Source organism: Cryptotermes secundus, unplaced genomic scaffold, assembly GCF_002891405.2.
Source record: "Cryptotermes secundus unplaced genomic scaffold, Csec_1.0 scaffold87, whole genome shotgun sequence".
Classification (NCBI taxonomy): domain Eukaryota; kingdom Metazoa; phylum Arthropoda; class Insecta; order Blattodea; family Kalotermitidae; genus Cryptotermes; species Cryptotermes secundus.
Window position 1 is genome coordinate 902309 of NW_019739942.1, and position 18551 is coordinate 920859.

Below are 18551 nucleotides of genomic sequence, written 5' to 3' on the forward strand. Positions count from 1 at the left end.
TTTTCCAGAAGATGGCAAACCTAGCCTCAAAAAGTCACTCCGAAACCACAGATGTATTGATACCGCACCTTCAGCTTTCACCCTTTCTTTAATGATGGATTTACTGGGCGCCACCTGAATTGCTTCAGGTCCCTGGATAAAGATGGAATTCGTAAAGGTGGCGATAAACTAGGGACCCGGCAGCATGAGACATTCAGGTTCAATTATGTGGACGGAAGTCTATTCTCGGAAAAACGCTGCAGGAACCCGGATTTAATATTGAACGGTTATTTATTGAAGAACTTGTTTATTAAACGACTGCCTCTGTGGTCTAGTGGTCATAGTTTCTGGCTATAGATCCAGAGATCCGGGTTCGATTCCCGGCGCTACCAGATTTCCTGAGAAGTAGTGGGTCTGAAACGGAGTTCACTCAGACTTGTGAGGATAATTCAGGAGATATTTCAAGGAAATAGCGGCTCCGGTCTAGAAAACCAAAATTAACGGCCGTGGAGATCCGTTGCGCTGACCACGTGACACCCTCTCTCCGCTAAAGTTGGCACTAACTTCGCCTACAAGCGGCGGTCGCTCGGTCGGTATAGTTCGCTTGCGGACAACAGAACACGGAGATCGTTTGTTTCTTAGTATTTATTAAACTAAGTTTACCGTGGTCGGCCAGCTACATAAATCACAGAAGGGGGCACCAAACACACTCGAAACATTCCGAGTTGTGTCTTAAGTGGTTTTAGCAGGACGTTGCCTGGTCACTCCAACGCTACCAAAAATAAATACGAACAATAAATGCCCCAGCCCCTCATATGTATTTCATATTGCGTTTCAGGATGTCGGCTTTGAAGCCTTCTCCAGGAAACTAATGGTTTCCTATTACTGTCAAGCAGTTGACTTGCTGTCGTCAGCGAACCTAAGAAAAATCCCGAGGGACGGGGTATTACATGTGTATAACATTGCATTCCACTGCTACATCTCACCGCATTCGTGATGAACGTAACGCGGATTTAAATTTTGATCAAGAAACACAATAAATAAATATTATTTTATGGTTTTCATCTAATTTCAAGACAGTACGAAAGATCAGTGCCAGTACATTCTCCTGAACACATACAGATGTCAAGAGTACTAATAAATTAATGATGTGGAATTAGAGAAAAATTTACATTTTTCACAGACGCTGTATTATTATTTATAATTTCGAAAGAAAATATATTTAAATTTCTTTTAAAGAGGAAAATAAAGAACATAATAAATTCGGGGAATGCTTGCTACCCAGTAGTAGTTAGGAACGTTTGCCCCCCTTCCCCTTTTCCTACCTAAAAATATAACCCTTAATATGTGCAAAATTTAATTTTACTCGCTGTTTTATTTTGGTTTGGAACTTGGTTTCTCGCCCTAAGAGAAGAATAAGCCCTAAAACTTTGTGACGAGTGTACATTAGTACAACTATTATGTTTCTGGACATTAACCATCGTCATGTCTTCATCAATATGTGCTCTCTCTCCGTAGACAGGGACTAGCTCTGTCGATTGGGTCCAACTGAGTAGGTTTTACCTGAAGACGGAGACAGTATCCAGCCTCCGAAACGTTGTGTTTTGAAAAATAAAAAGGACAGTGCTTTTAGACTAACACAGGACTATGGATAATGTCCAGAAACACAATATTTTTACTGAGGGAAGGATATGGCACCGCGCCATAGCTCAAGCGGCGGCCCGGTTCGATCCCGGGTCTGGTCAAGTAGGATTTGTGGTGGACAAAGTGGCACTGGGGCAGGTTTTCTCCGAGTACTTCGGTTTCCCCTGCCAATCTTCATTCCACCAATTGCTCCACAATCACCCTCACCTATAATCTTGGTGTGGTACAATAGGCCAGAAGTGGCCGCAGTACAAGGGACTTAGTCCCACCCCATTAGCAATAAAAAAAAGGGAAGAGTATGGATTGGAAACTTTTGAGAGCAGACTTCTGAGTATTTAAGAGATAAACTATAAAGGAGGGTTCAGAAATTCCACGAGGAGCGTCTTCATTTGAGCTTTTCACCTGATATTCTAGGGCGATCAAATCAAAGAGTATTAGATAAGTAAGAATTGTAGAACTCACAGGAGAAATGAAAAATAAGTATAGAATTTTACTAGAAAACCTGAAGGGAAGCAATTACTTTGTGTACCTAGGTTGGATAGGAGGATAATATGTATGTATATACACGAAATGAGGTGTGAGGATGTGCACTGATTTCAATGAAGAGGAACAAATTTCAGACCAAGTAACAAATTTGTAGTTAAATCTACAATTCATTTCCAGTTCGCGGTGCGTTCCATATTGAAAACATCCAATTAATTTCGTTTTCTGAAGAACATTTTCTAATTGCTCGATGCGCCTCTCTGAAATTCCTCTGATGACTGAGTGTACACTTTTGTTTTGATGCCTGACTAAAGAGACAGGGACCAGCAATTGGCAGGTAACTGGAACATCGAATGTTCTGGCTGCAGAGAACAGAAGGATATCTATGTTCGCTAAGGCTTCCGGATATTCACATTGTTTATTGCAGTGATCACCTGAAGATTCACATGAAGACGCACGACAACCAGAAGCCATTCCAGTGTACAGTGTGTAACAGGGGCTACAACACAGCAGCAGCCCTTACCTCGCACATGCAGAACCACAAGAAAGACCAGCAACATCAGCAGCAACAGAATGGCCATAACAACAGCAACAGCAGCCGCGCTAGCAGCAACAATACGCCTAGTCCCGGAGCTGCCTGTCCTTCCTTCCGCTGCTTGCAGTGTGGCGAAACATTCCGGAAGCCAGAGGAACTTCAGGTGAGGTCACGCTTTTTACAGGTCCTGCCCTGACCGCAACATTGTTCCCCAACTTCTCTCATTCACGGACAGGTGACCTGTCGGCCTCACGTTGTTCAGAATAAGAATTAAAATAGATGAAAATGTTTGCCTGTAATAGGCCGTCGAGGCCCATTGATTGTGAGACGTCGAGGCTCCCACATTCTATATACAGTCGGCTCACAGATGGCGGCGAGGCTCTAAGTCTTTCGCGCCCGCCGCTTTTTACCCCCAGGAATGTTCATGTAATCATTTATGTTAGAGGCTGAGTCGACGCCAGGGCCATAGTGCTGCTGACATAACTAATAGTCTGCAGTCTGGTGGTTACTATGACATCTGAACATATATCACCGACATAAGAGTTGGCGCCCAAATATGGTATTGAGAACGAAGACTGTCATCCCCTACATTGAACATATGCGATTGAAATATATGCATTGGAACAAATGAAATCATTTTAATTGCCTGATATATCGGCGTTCCAAGTATCTGAGTTTTTTTTTATACAGCTTCTCTCGCCATTTCTGAGGGTTCCAAAAGTTCATGCCCTCTTTCTAAGATTTGAGGCTTTCCCGGCNTTTCAACACAAACTAGTTACCAGTAAAAGGAACAGAAAGGAAATGAGAAACAAATAGAGAAAAGTGATCATTTTCGCAGTTGTAAATAGAACACAAAGTAAAATTTGCGGATCGGTGTACATAAGTCTCGAACCAGTGGACAGGAGACACAGGATGAGAAGAGTATATCCCAGAAGTCTGCAGCTGTCTCCTTTTTTCAGGTAATTGCTTCTCAAGAAGCTTTAGGAGCTAAATCTAATCGCTGGGGTTGTTTTCTTAAAAGTACCCACCACAGACAAATCCTAAATCCACTAGCTTATCGTGCTGTTTAAGAAGCAGGAGTAAGTTCCTCGTTTGCAAGTTACCATCTCCTTTCTTTCTTTTTTTGTATTTCTGCACTAAAACTTAAACGTCGAAGCACCTACCATTGAGGTGTACGGGGTGAATGTTGCAATTTTATAATTAAAATAATAATAATAATAATAATAATAATAATCATAATAAAGATGAACTGCTTAAGTAAGCTTTCAACATACATGGAATCTGGAATTGAGAGTGATAAGGTAAAGGTAAAGTTATCGCTGATCTTAATTAATTAATTAACACGGCATGAGCACGTATGGGGATTGGAGGTATAGCTCCACAATTCTTAACCTCAGCTGAGAGTGAAAGTGATACCATTAATAATTAGTCTTTGAGGCCTAAGGAGATCTTTTCAGAAGTATTTAGAAGGTATCCTTTTTAAACATAGTGCAGAATTGTAGAAAACAGCCACTGTGTGAACGACATACACGTATATCGTGATCACAGCAAATCAAGGCGGACCTCGGTGAATACGCAATGAAACTTAGTTCAACATAAAATTTACATGATCTTGACGATTTAAAATAGTAACTTAACATACACTTCCTAACGCAATGACACCTTTGTATGCTGTCACCGTTTCACACAGTAAGAATTCCATTTCAATAATTAAATCTGAACGAACATTTTACTTGAAATGCAATCTATACAAAGTAAAGGATTTTTCTGATAACTGACAAATATGTCAAAACGGCATTTTTTAATATTATAGAACATAAATTTTAAATAAAATTCAAAGCAGAGAATTATCCAATATGGAACCACTTGTGTGGGGCCGTGCACAAGGCTGACCCCGTAGCCGGAGTGTGGGTTTGTTATGTAGTGAAGAGAAGAGAAAGAACTGGTTTCTTTTACGGAAATAAATCTAAATATGATGACCACGGAATACAATGAGGTAAAGCAGGAAACATTCGTAAAGATGAAAACCGTACCACTAAGAAACAGAGAGGATGTGAATTCTTCGGACCAGCGGAAGAAACCACCAGCCAAAAGAAAAACATGTGTGATCTCCATAAGGCTTTATGTATTACGCGGCAGGAAATAATCTCATGAGTGACGTAAGCAAAACAATAACAGCAACAACAACAACAACAACAACAACAACCAATTCTGGGCAAGTCGACCACAGTGGCCGCTCGGTCTAAGGCATGAAATGTCTTCACCCTCTCGAACTCTGGGATCGTGGGTTCGAATTTTTCTCGTTTATTCTATGTCTGCGTGTAGATAGCTGCCTTGCGACGAGCTGATCCCCCGTCACAGGAGTCCTACCGACTGTCTAAGATTAAGAAACTGAAGTGAGAAAAGCGTTTCACGGATGCCCTATGCTCCATTTGGGAGCAACATGGATGGATAGATAGATAGATAGATAGATAGAATTCTGGGTCGCCGTTCGTCTAATGGTTAGCGTACTCGTTCTAGCCTAATATTCAGTAGGTCTCGGGTTTGATCCCTGTGTTCAGTACTTACCTTAAAATATATAAGGCAAAACAAATCTGTTAGTATAATTATTTCAAATTGCTTGCAGAAGGCAGCAGAGCCAATTCAAGATTTCCACGTGTATCCAGTAGCATATACACAATAGACAATGATTAATGTAATATTGTAAGGCTGAATACTGACTTGTATCACCAGTCTTCGAAAACAAACAGCCGACTTCAGGAGCTGTATCCTTCTTGAGAATCCAATAGTGACTCGGCCACTTACGAAATTTTCAGCAGTTCATTGAAACCGAAAGTTCATTACCTTGTTCACAACAGTCCCTCTGTTGGTCCCTAGCCTGAGAGATATAAATTAAATCCTCACCCTCCCATACTATTTCTTCGAGAGTCATACCAATGTCCTACCATCTATGTGTAGATCTTCCTAGTAGTCTATTTCCTTCAGGCTATCCTGCCAAAAATTCGTATGTACTTCTCTTTTTTCATACATATGTTACATGTCCTGCCCATTTCATCCCCCCTTAAGTTGAGCATTATAGCAATATTTGACAAGAGTCACAAATTATGAAATTCTTCGTTGTGTATTTTTCTCCAACCTCATATTATTGCCCACCTCCTGTGCCCCAGTGATCTGTTTCGCACCTTAGTCTCGCACACCCTCAGTTTATGTTCGTCCTTTAATGTGAGAGACCAAGTTCCACGCTCATACAAAACTACAGACAAAATTATACTATTGTATATATTAATCTCTTACATGTTTAGATAACAAGAGAAATGATAAAAGATTCTGAACTGAGTGTTAGAACCCGCCAGTTCAGTTCCACCCTCGTCCCATCTGACATCTCGGAATCCCCCCAAATCCAACTTACACTTGGCTGTTTCTGTTGCTAATATTATCAGTGAACTAGCCCTATGCATACGCCTTACGTTCCATGTATCAGATCTCCTGCCCATTTTCCGTTGCTTTTGTCGTTCCAAATAAAATTCTTCAAAACACGAGGACGTGCGTTCAGTGGAAAACCCCAGTCAGAATAACCAGGAAATACACTTAAGAGAAACATCATCATAAGTAAATCTACACTTCAAGAAGCGTCATTGTGAGTGCCTAAGACAAACAACCGCGATAATAACAAAATTTATATAGTGAGCATTATTCATAGCTTAAGTGCATATTGTTAAAAAATATCTTATGTGACAGTGTATCCTTATCGTAGTGGTGCGCCTCTGAGGATGATTCTTTTGAATCGAAACATGTAAGGTGAATGAGGACTGAAGTGTTGTAAACTTGTATGTCACACTGGACTGAACATTATCCACTCTGTAATTAATAGTGTGACGGACCAGAATGAGACAAATCAAATGACGACGACGTATGTTACATTTCATAAGAGTTTGGTTTATTTTGCCGAGGTTAGCACAAGTCCAATCCCAAAGCGGGACGGTCACCCCTTGTCGGCTGTCCAGGACTCCCAATTCAGTATATTCGTAGCTGCCCTCCATTTCTGAAAGCCGTTTCCTCCGTCCTCAAAATAACATGCGCCATGCCGTTGTGACGGAGGACCCACTTAAATTACGGTCACTCTTCGCCAGCTGTTCCTTTCCAGAATGTAGCCATGCTCTCGTAATATTTTCATACTTCCCGCTTTCGTGCGGTGTTTCCGTTTGGCAGCCATGTACAGCGCCTTATCAGCTCCATGAGAGAAACCCGCTTTACTCAAGAGCTGAAGAAGTTGCCCATCCAACACGGCTGTGGGGTGAGGTATGGATACAAATCTCTTTAGGGGTTACACAGAAAGCATGAGTTTCATCTACTGCTAAACCAGTAGGCCACCCTCTCCTTTTCTTTTTCAGATGCTTCTCGCTCAGACTCCATTTTATTTGTGACTAAGCAGTCATGGTGTCCTTTCTAGCAGTAGTTACAACCCCTTGCGAAATGGAAGTATATCTTGTGCAGTGGATTAACTATGGCAAACAGTAATGTAATTCTAAAGAACGTGTTCTAATACATACATTCATAAACACTTAAAGGAAATAACTTTAATATAGAAAATTTCGCTGTGTTGCCTCTGTTGTATGATATATTTTTAAAGCTTTCAAGACTTTACCAATTTTATAATTATCGAAAATATTACCAAAGTAACAAAGGTTTCTTGCCAAACATTACTTCGGTAGGTGTACGGTAACATATCTGTGGACTCTTGTTCTTATCTGAGGGTCTGTGGAATGCCAGTATATATGTATTTGGGCTAACTTGCCACTGTATCTGGAGGACAATTATGGATTCAACACCAAAATTCCGAAATATAAGAACTCAATTTATAAGAATATCTAGTTATTGAAAATTTGACTGCCAAGGTATCAGTGCAGTTGATTCATGAGTCGATGTACAGATGCGTGTTTTCATGAACCATTTTCAAACTCCGCAGTCATACAATGAAATTTCACCTACACTGTTAGTATAAGGGCACATCTACATACACCTTCACCGAATTAAAAAATCAAAACTATTACATTAAACTTCATTATATTATCAGTGGTAATCAGCTTATCATATAACCACGATAACTTAAATAATTTTAGTGGAATAAGACTAATTTGACTACATTCTAATTATAATATATTCATTTCTTATTTCTCATTGAAATTTACGGGCACACTAAATCCAGATATTGTGGTTTCCAGGGTCACATGGTAACGCAGCACAATGTAGAGACAGGTGGTTCGCCCCTGGGACCCATCAGTAGAGGGCTGCTAGGGGGTCTCATGCTTGGTGATTCCCCTTTGGCAAGGTCGCCATCTCGAACCTTATCATTCCCAGCTCCAAAACTGGCTTGCATCTACTGCACTAAGGATAGCTTCACCACTATGGAAGCCCTGCAGTTGCACGTCCAGGCTATGCACGGTAAGTATCCCTGAAGCTAGCAGTACATACTCATATTATCCAAATTATTGCCATACATTAAATTGCACTGTGCAATTTTTTTGTAAACCATGAATGTCGGGATTGGTAATTGTGTTTTAAAGTGGGAAGCCATACATTTTTGGGAGAATTTTAAATTATAATTTGTGTTGTTATAAATAATGTCAACATAAAAATAAATATCATAACTTTGCACATGCCATTCACTGTAGCTGAACATAATTTTCTAACAGATGTAAAAAAACTCCGTGATTTTAGTCCGCAAGCGAACTATACCGACCGACCGACAGACCGACTGACCGACCTCCACTTGTCGGCGAAGTTAGTACCAACTTTAGCGGATAGAGAGAGTTTCGCGTGGTCAGCACAACGAATCCCCACGGCCGTTAATTTTGGTTTCCTTAAAATAGCTCCTCAATTATCCTCACGAGGCTGAGTGGACGCCGTTCCAGATCCATTACTTCTCAGAAAATCTGGTAGCGCCGGGAATCGAACCCGGACGTCTGGATCTGTAGCCAGGAACTCTGACCACTAGACCACAGAGGCGGTCTCTAACAGATGTACCTCTTGCAAAATATAGAGATACTGGAAAGAATAACTCTGTTGCATTGGGTGATGGTAAACAACCATAACTAGCATGATAATAAATTAATGGGCTATTTATCATTAGTTAAAACTTGTTTATAGCATGAAGACTTTCGTAAATAAAATATTAATATCTGAGTTCCACAGTTTTTTTAAACTGTCAGGAATAGAGAAATTAAATTTTTCAAATTCATGTCCTTATACATTTACTTGCTTACTTATTCATGGAGCTGAGCCCTTCTGGGGGAGCCGCCAATTCTGCAGCTACTCAAGAATTTCCCAGCATTTTATGGAACCAGAAGGTTCATTATCATGTTCACAAGAGCCCTCTACTGCTCCCTATCCTGAGCCAGATCTATCCAATCCATACCATCCCATTCTATCTCTCTAAGATCCATTCTAATATTGTCCACCCACCTACGTCTTTCCTTCTGGCTTTCCCACCAATATCCTACACGCATTCCTCGTCTCCCCCATTCATGCTACATGGCCTGCCAACCTCATCCTCCTTGACTTGATCATTCTAATTATACTTAGAGAAGAGTACAAGTTATGAAGCTCCTCATTATGCAGTTTTCTCCAACCTCCTGTCACTTCATCTCTCTTTGGGTCCTTATACATTACAGTTTTAAAATCTGACTTGGTTAAAATAATTATATAATTCTAACATCTTATAAATTCATAAGCTGCTGACCAACTTGTCCGCAGATAACACTATCTAAGTACTGTATTTAATCAACACTATGCTCTGCTCATTTTATGTTAATTCAAAATTAATGGATAAAGGTATAACACACCCAATAATGATTATTTCGATCATTGTAAAATGCCAGCTATCTCCCACAAGTAAAACCCCAGTTTATAAGAGAATTCTGGCAACTACTTAATGAGTAGAATATAGATATTGTGAGGGATTCTGTGGAAAAGTGAAGTGTCTCTCAATTTGTAAAGTAAGTCTACCACAGAATGGCAGGTTATTAGTACAACAAACTTAATAGTGCCAACATTAATTTTATGTGAAGATTATGACCCTGTGGAATACTTAAATGCCCAAGTTCAGCTGGTCACAGCTGGCATTTCATTGTATTATCCTGCGTGCAAAGATCTCACATGTAATTGAACCATATGTTTTAAAATGATGATAAATCATTTGCAGGAATTGATCCATGTACCTCCTAAGTAAAGTGAGACAGGTTACCAATGCATCAATTTGGGAACACTTGTATTTTACACTTCTTTACTCTTGGTTATTCTGGATAGGTTCCATACTGAATGGTGAACTACGAGACTTCACCAGTCTGTCACAGCATCAGGCAAGTCCAAGTCCCAGCCTAACACCTCACCGTCTGCTCACATCACCAAATGGAGGCGGGAACAGCGCCAGCAATAACCACACTGTGACTTCAACAACTCTCATGCCTTATTCCTGCGACCTGTGCACAATGAGGTTTGGTACCATCCAGGGTCTCCAGAAGCATGCTCTTGCTGTGCATGGCCTGATGAGTCCAAACAACATGGGGATTGGAAGCAAGGATCATCATAATGAAGCAGCTGGAAGTACCGCTGGTCTGTTTTGTGTACAGTGCTCTCTATCATTTCCATCAGCTGCTCTGTTTGCTGAACACTATGTCCTCTTACATGCATCTAGCAGTGCAACTGGGCGACTCATGATTCCATCTTCTTCAGCCCCCGAACAACTAAAACCTACGGATCTCAGCAAGAAGGCACATCGACATTCACAGCACCATGAAGAGAGATCACCACCAAAGAGACATAAAGCCTCAGTGGAAAATTCAGCAGCACCAACAGTCACCATGCCAGATACCCCAACTTCTGCACCAAGTAGTATGGTAGGGCTTAATGTTTGCAATTATACATATGAAACCTGTATATATTTAAAGCATCTAATTTAATATCTTTGTGTCTGGCACTAGGTCAATTCATCTTTAGCCTTGTGAATGCGGTGTAGGGAACAATGAATTAAAGTTCCACATACTACTGGAGTTCAGCAGTTGATGGAGGTGATTTCTATGTTCTAGCCACTATTCCTCTATAAGTAACCTTGGATATGCTTCTTGTAGGAAGTTGTATAGGGACTTCAGAACTGGCGTGGATATGACGATAATGAGGAAACCCTAAATTCCTGGTATAAAACCCAGACATCACTTTACAGATTGATCTCACCAAAATATTTTGCATTTTGGGTTCTAATGCGTTTTCTAAGCTTGTGGAAACTATTTATATTTATCTAATTTAGAATTATGTTTCTTTGCATTATCATTTTTAAACAGGTGAATCAGTATGAACATCCAGGAACTCTACTCTGCAATCAGTGCAGTGCTGCTCTGCCTGACTTTGAATCATTCCGGACGCATCTGAAATCTCACTTAGAGGAGGCAGGTGGGCTGCGAGGATTGCTAGGAGGTGGAAGTGACATCATGGGGATGTTATCAAGCCAAGATAGCCGAGTAAGCAGTTCCAAGAGCCCAGCTTCTTCAGGGGCTCTTGCATGCCCACACTGTGGTGCTAAGTTCTCTGGAGCAGATGATCATCAAGCTTTCGAACAGCATGTTGCCACACATTTCATGGCCACTGCCACAGAGTATGGCTGTCAGAGTTGCCTCAAACTTTTCCCTAAACCTGATGAGTTGCAGAAACATCTGATGGACATCCATGCTCATCACCTCTATCGCTGCTCTCTATGCAAGGAAATGTTTGACACCAAAGTTGCAATACAGGTATGTTATGTAGTAAAAATATGCAATATGATAATGACAATCTTAACAAAAGTAAGTTTATGATAGATTAGGAGCAGAGTAGCTTAAAAAATGAATTATGTCATATTTCACCCATCCCTTTGTCCGAAGAGAGAGAGAGAGAGAGAGAGCATATGCGTTCGGTCATGCGCTCCCATGCAATCAAGTAAGTTACAATGATTAATCTTTACTGAAAATTCCCAAGAATAAAAACATTGAATATTTTACTTACCAAAAGTCAAAACGATTTCATACTTTCTGTTTGGATTACAGGTTCACTTTGCAGTGAAGCACAGCAATGAATGCAAGCTGTACAGGTGTACTGCGTGTCCTTCATCGAGTGCAGTATTTCGTTCAGAGCTGGACTTTGGTCTGCATGTACGATCTTCTCATGCTCCACTTCCTTTGCTCACTGGGGCAGCCAATAAGACCCCAACACAACAGCCCTTTCGCTGCCTGTTTTGTCACCTCAGCTTTGGCACTGAGCTTGAAATGCAGTTCCATTTGGCAGCACATTCAAAGCAGTTCCACTGTCCACTGTGCCAAGAAGCCTTCCATGTGGAGTTTCTGCTGGACAAGCATGTGCAGACACATCACAGCTCTCAGGTATAGAGCCCAGCAAGATATGGAAATTAGTTGAAGTGGGAAAGATTTATACACATTCCACATGCAAATTGCATAAAGTGAATCTGTCGATCCATTTATTGTATTTCCCAAACCACCTAATGTATTTCATTTAAATTTGGTGTGAATGTTTCATGCTGAAATCCTTTTGGACAAATTCAAATTCTGTGGCAGTCAACTATAACTCCTATGTGGTGTGAAATTCAAATCAAACTTGATACTATTGTAAATGGTGTGGTAAATTGGCTGTTCAAATTGCAATAATATTAGATAATTCTTGGAAGAAATTGCTTTGGTATGAAGAATTCTGATACAGATGTTTAACTGAATATGAAAGAAACCTGTGTTTAATATGGTGGACCTGTAGTAATACCATTCAAGCAACTAATAGATCCTTGCATAAGGTTGATTATGATTGTCTTTGCAATAGTTTATTATAAGCTACTGTAAACCGCCAACTCAGAAGACATTATCAGCATATGTTAACTTAAGTGGTTCATTTGTAGGTGCTGAATGGCAATGGAACAAGTTCAACTGAGAATCTGAGTCAACAACAGAAGTCTCCTAAAAGTAAAACATCTGGAGTGACACCATCAACAACACTCCCCAGTAACAACAACTCATCAGGGTCCAGTAACAGTGCAAGCCGCAACAGCAATAATAATGAGAACAGTAGCAAGAAGATTGACCAATCTAACAATAACTGCTGCTGTGATATCTGTGACCGTTGTGATTTTGGAAGTGAGGCAGAACTCACAGCTCACCGAAAATTGGTACATCATATCAAATCAGCAACAGGGAAGAACGGTGCTGTGAGTCTTCATTGTGCATACTGCAGTGAGAATTGTAAGTCACGCACTGAACTGGAAAACCACATGAAAACACATTCACAGGGTAGCAGTGGTTCAGGGAAACACAAATGTAATATATGTGATGAACTCTGTCCTTCAGCTGCTGTCCTTGCTGAACATAAGCTGACACATTGCAAGGTGATATCTGGGAGCATTTGCACACTGTGTAAGGCTACACTTGTCAGTGAGGACCAGTTTTACACACACCTTCAGCAACATAGTTCAAACAGTAATAACACTAGTGCTCAAGGGAATACAAACAGTGTGCAGCAGCAAGTGGTTTTGCCCACCCCTTGTGTTGTCTGCAGACAAACCCTTATATCTGACATAGAAGTCAGGATGCATGCCAGGTTCCATCTCAAGAACTCTGCCGCGCTTACAGTCACAGAGCCCATGTATCAATGCTGTCTGTGCCTGAAACAATTTGAAATGCAGAATCTCATTGCTGCGGGTGGTAGTAATGGAGTTGTACCAAGCATTCAGGGAACTTCATATGTCTGCAAGGACTGCTACCACTGTCATAGCAAAACATCACCATCACAGCAGCAACAGCAACAGGCTACTCAACAGCAGCAACTTGGACATCCACTGCAGTTGCAAGAACAAATTTTCCATTGTTCTGAGTGCCAAGTGAAGTTTGAGACCAGCACAGCTCTTGAAGCACATCTAGTGTCTGTCCACAGGAAGACCTACCAGTGCATCAAATGCCAGGTAAAGAAAGTTATAAACACTGTATGCAAAACACAAATTTCTTCACATTTTTCTCTATATCTGTCAGTAGTCTATATTGTAAAATGATTTATGGTGTAGGTAATACCTAATTGCTCTTGAAGTTGCCAATTTAATTCTCTTTTCACTGAATTTTAAAATTATTTATGTTGTACATAATACCTAATTAATCTAGAAGTTTGCAGATTTAATTTTTTTTCCAATTGAATAATATTTGCTAAGAATATGATGTTGCATGTAGATAGAATTTATAAAAGATGGTCAGAGAGTGTAATGGTACAAAAATTCGTAAGAAGTTCATACCATAACACACTATATACAAAAGGAAATTTACTGGGGAAATAAAAAGCCGCCTTGCATTGCTAACTTTAATTTCAGTTCTATATGTCTATGATTCAGAACTGACACATTTATTAAATTGGATTTGTCTCACCTGCTATTGTTTATGTTACAAATGTTACTATAATAAATAATATGTGATTGTTTATTATGCAACTCAGTATGAATAGCAGTGTTCTTATTTCATGGCCGAAAAATTAGCCAACTGAAAATAATAGGGATGACATCCACTCCATCTTGGTGATATTTTATGTGTAATATCTCCCGTTTTTATAAAAACAATCCAGTTCATGCAAATATCAACTATTGACATATTTAAATATTTTTCCATGCATATCTTATCAGTTAACTTTAAATATTTCTTGTGTTCTCATATAAATTTATATTAAATAATCAAAGGATTTTGTAATATATTTGCCTTCATATTATATTTTGCATTAAAATTATAGAGCTGTCAGTTTAAAAATTACCTGTGTTGTAAAAGGCATATGCATGCAAACGTACATACAAATGTGCATACACACACACACACGTCATCATTCAAAGTGTGAGGAGGAACATGTTTTATCTGAATCTCATAGTCATTTTTATTATGAATTGAAAATGTTGAGTCTCACAGGTCTATATCTAATCTAAACATTTCTTTATGAATCCAGAAGAGTTGTGAGACAGAGCATGAAATACAATTGCATGTGGCTACACATATGCTGACAGAAGGGAGCAGCCATGAGTGTCACCTCTGTCGCCGGTTATTAACTACTCCACTGAAGCTGCAGACACATCTCATAGAGCATACATTTGCTGGCTGTGGCAGCTTCACCTGCTACCTGTGTAGTGCTGTGTTCACGGCAGCACAAGGCTTACATCAACACATGCTGGAGCATGGCCTGGATGCAAGACCCTATGACTGTTCTCGATGCAGTCAGCGCTTCTTCTTCCGTGCAGAGTTGGACAACCACAGCTACAGCCATGATGAAGAGGAAGCAGTTGCTATGGCAAATCCCTCAGCATTGTTAGATGGAGGAGATATGGCAAGCAAGGTGAGACTTTACTGTAAATGATCAACTGTGAGACAGTTGCCGGCCAGTAAGGAAGTGAGCACAGAAGCAGGGGAGTACACGTTGTCAGGAGCAGCCATTTAATAATGCCTGGTGAAGGCACAGAAGCTTATAATGTTTGTAATTGTGTTTTATAGAGTGTGTATAGCTGTGAAAATATTATAGTTATCTGTAGTTATACCCGCAAGGTTCAATAAATCCAATTACCAATCCAAATACTGTTTCTAATCACTAACATATGAACCGAGAAGCGCTAAAGAGTAATATTAGTGGTGGCATACATACACGAAAATATTCAGTTTTAAATTTAGTGAATTGAAATTAGAAGGCTACCAGGTGAGTAGAGAGGAAGGCAGAATGCACAACAAAGATAGAACTCACACTTGTGGCAGTAATTCTTATCGTTCCAGTTACAGACTGGAAGAAGATTTCTATATTCCATTTGATACACGTTCCACATATCAAAATAATATTAATAATGTTTCTTTTTTTTACAGAGTCCCTACTATCACCATTTGAACACAAATGGAACATACGATTCTTCAAATCCAGATATGCATTACTACAGGACATTAATTCAAGAATCATCAAAACAGCAAAAACACAAAAGCAATAAAAGTCACAGCTCTAAAGGAGCAGCCATGTTGAAATGTTGGGAATGTAACAAAGAATTCAGCAGCATTCTAGGTCTACAGACACATCAGCGACATCACAGACATACATCAAACACAAATAAGAAAGTTCATACTTGTAATGAATGTGGAAAAGGGTTTGGGATGGCAAAACATCTTAATGTTCACATGCGATCACATCACGAAAACCACAATGGTGAAGAGCATACCTCTGAAGAAAAGAACACTGTCTCTGAAGAACACCATCAGTCAGAGGGAAACAAACCAGGATCTACTCATGCCTGTCCAGTATGTCATAAAGATTTCCCTGATGTTGACAGTCTCACCACACACATAACTTTGCAGCACTTTCGCTGTCCACAGTGTGGTGAAGCATTTGTACGTCAGCGTCATGTTGTTGATCATATCAGAAAGGTGCATTCAACTGAAGAAGGGCAGTACATTACTGGAGATCATTTGTCAACAGAAATGAATGATTTGGAGGTGAAAGAAGAGCCAGTTATGATTAAAGAAGAGAATGAAGATGAAAACATTGATGTCTCATCATTGACTCCAACAGATCAGCAGTATGGTGGCTCCCCTGAGCACCACGCTTTTGCAGAATGTGGTGAAAAATCAAACAGACAAAGCATTGAAACATCACACCTAAACATTCACAATCTTCCATCTTCTCCCAATGCTGCACATCCAAGCAACAGTATAAATGATGGCAATGATACTGATGATGATGAAACAAGCTTGTCTCGAACACCACCAGTAAATGGCGATAATGAACATTAACACTTGAGTTTAGAGTCATAGGTGCTGGCTTCTCATATGGCGTATAACTCCATAAGTTCCAATGCATTTGAAGTCAAGAGCTTTCATCGGAAATTCATAAATAAGGAGCTAATGAACATTTGCTTCCAAGTTTGACTTTTCAGATAATATAAATGAGTTCTCTTTTTATTTTATTTATTTTTGTATCAATGAACTCTGAAAACAGCTCATCATGTTGAAGGGAGTAAGAAATGACACATGATAGAGAGTAAAATTTCACGAATATTGTTCAGAGTACAGTACAGTATGTGCAGTACATTGTCATCCTAAAAGAATTAAAAAAAATCTGGTTGGGGGGTAATGAACGGATGACATTTTCTATTAACTAACAGAATGGTTGTTATTGTAAAGGTTTAGTCTTAAAGTAGGGACAAGGAGACATGTTTCCATCCACAATACAGAGGCATACTTTTTTGCATTAACTTCTTAGTTTCTGCAGTCGCCTCTTCCAATAATTTGGCAGGAGTAGTTTTGACAGAGAAGGAACCAGAATGGCCAATAGTATATAAATATATATTTGTTCACATTACTAAGCAAAAGAGCATATTCATAATGCTGATGAATATTTATATTCAAAGACAATTTCTGTATCATTTCCTGAATATTATTACACAACAGTTGTGGGCAAATCACTGTAGATTCTGAGTTTGGTGAAGGAAGCTATATTCTCAGAAAAGTACTAGTAAGTAAATCTTTCCATTGGTTGATGTCATACGCATCTTCTAATTTCAGCAGATCCAGATCCATCTTAATGAATATTTATATATGTTTTGTACTCTTTATCAGTCTTATTATTCCAACAAGATTTGTATCTTAAATAAACAGAGCAAATATTGTCTGTTTAGCTCAGGTAGAGTACAAAATAGCATATAATTAACATTTGAATGACTTTGGAATCTTTGCAGTGTTCCCGTAAGCAATAACTGAGAGTCATTTGCTGCAATATGACTTTATTTTAAGGGTATGAATTTTTTTAACATTGTAATAATTGTCCTCACTTTCCATTAAGCTTATCAGCAAAGCAAACTGAAGCAGCTTTTTGCTTTCCATTATACATGATGGTCACGTCTGTATGTTACGTACCTTATAAGTAGGGACCGGATTTTAATGCAAATGCATATTTCTTTCTTGCAACTAGAAAGTATGCTCGTTTGGATATATGTATGAATTACTTCATTTCTTAAATTTTGGACATGATTTGATGGTGTATATAAATGCATATTTTGCCTGTTTTATGAATAAGCATCATATTTTCGAAGATCTCTATTTATACTGCATATTTTCCTTTTAAAATGTTTTAATATATTTTAATTTTATGTTTTCAATTATGGTCATGTGTATACAATTTTTCTTTTCCCTATTAGAATATGTTGCATATTTGACTCAACATTTCATCATGATTCATGTTTCTGATGCAATACCCAGGACGGGACTTCCTCGATCCCTGTGCTCGTAACTTGCCTCATCCGCGTACCATCAAAGTGGCAGCGAAGAGATTAGTCGGAAGTGTCCACATGTAGCTGCTATCAGTGTAATACTATTCAACCGATATGGGACTTCACTTATTTATTTCCGAAGTCTCCATGAGGTTCGTTACGCTTCTTCATTTGAAGCTGGGGCCATTCACGTTAGTGGTGACTAGTGTGTAGTTAAGTTTGTTTAGCTTTCTGTAGTCGTGCCGAAAGTGAAAGTAAGTCAGGAAACTAAATTACAGCTGTATCAGCGGGAGTTCGAAGGAGAGATGATAAGTATGGATAACGAAATTCTTTATTGCTGAGCGTGTGAGAAAACAGTTGGTTGTGAAAAACGCTTTCAAGTGCTTCAGCATTTGAACACTAATATACACAAAGAGAATATTAAAATTAAATCCACGAAAAGTGCTCCTGTTCAAAAATTGCTTAGTGAATTTTCTAATAATAGTTTATCACAGTTTTCCTTTGATTTATGCGAAGCCTTTTTAGCGGCAGATATTCCGCTGTGGAAACTAACCAATCCCACTGTGAGAAACGTCATAGAGGATACACAGTGCAAAGTGCCGGATGAATCTACTGCGCGCC

At 39.4% G+C, this 18551-nt stretch overlaps 1 protein-coding gene across 2 annotated transcripts in view; it reads left to right on the forward strand.

Annotated features, from left to right (window-relative positions):
* Positions 1-17655, forward strand: part of LOC111872031 (zinc finger protein 423) — a 610024-nt gene extending 592369 nt beyond the window's left edge. For both annotated transcript variants that reach the window (XM_033754486.1, XM_033754487.1), the window contains 8 exons: positions 2534-2804; positions 7864-8083; positions 9947-10536; positions 10978-11424; positions 11716-12048; positions 12573-13628; positions 14642-15025; positions 15541-17655. In XM_033754486.1, the coding sequence (XP_033610377.1) occupies positions 2534-2804; positions 7864-8083; positions 9947-10536; positions 10978-11424; positions 11716-12048; positions 12573-13628; positions 14642-15025; positions 15541-16455 (4216 nt within the window). In that variant the 3' untranslated portion in view covers positions 16456-17655. The remainder of the gene's footprint in view (positions 1-2533; positions 2805-7863; positions 8084-9946; positions 10537-10977; positions 11425-11715; positions 12049-12572; positions 13629-14641; positions 15026-15540) is intronic.
* The last annotated feature ends 896 nt before the right edge of the window (positions 17656-18551 follow it).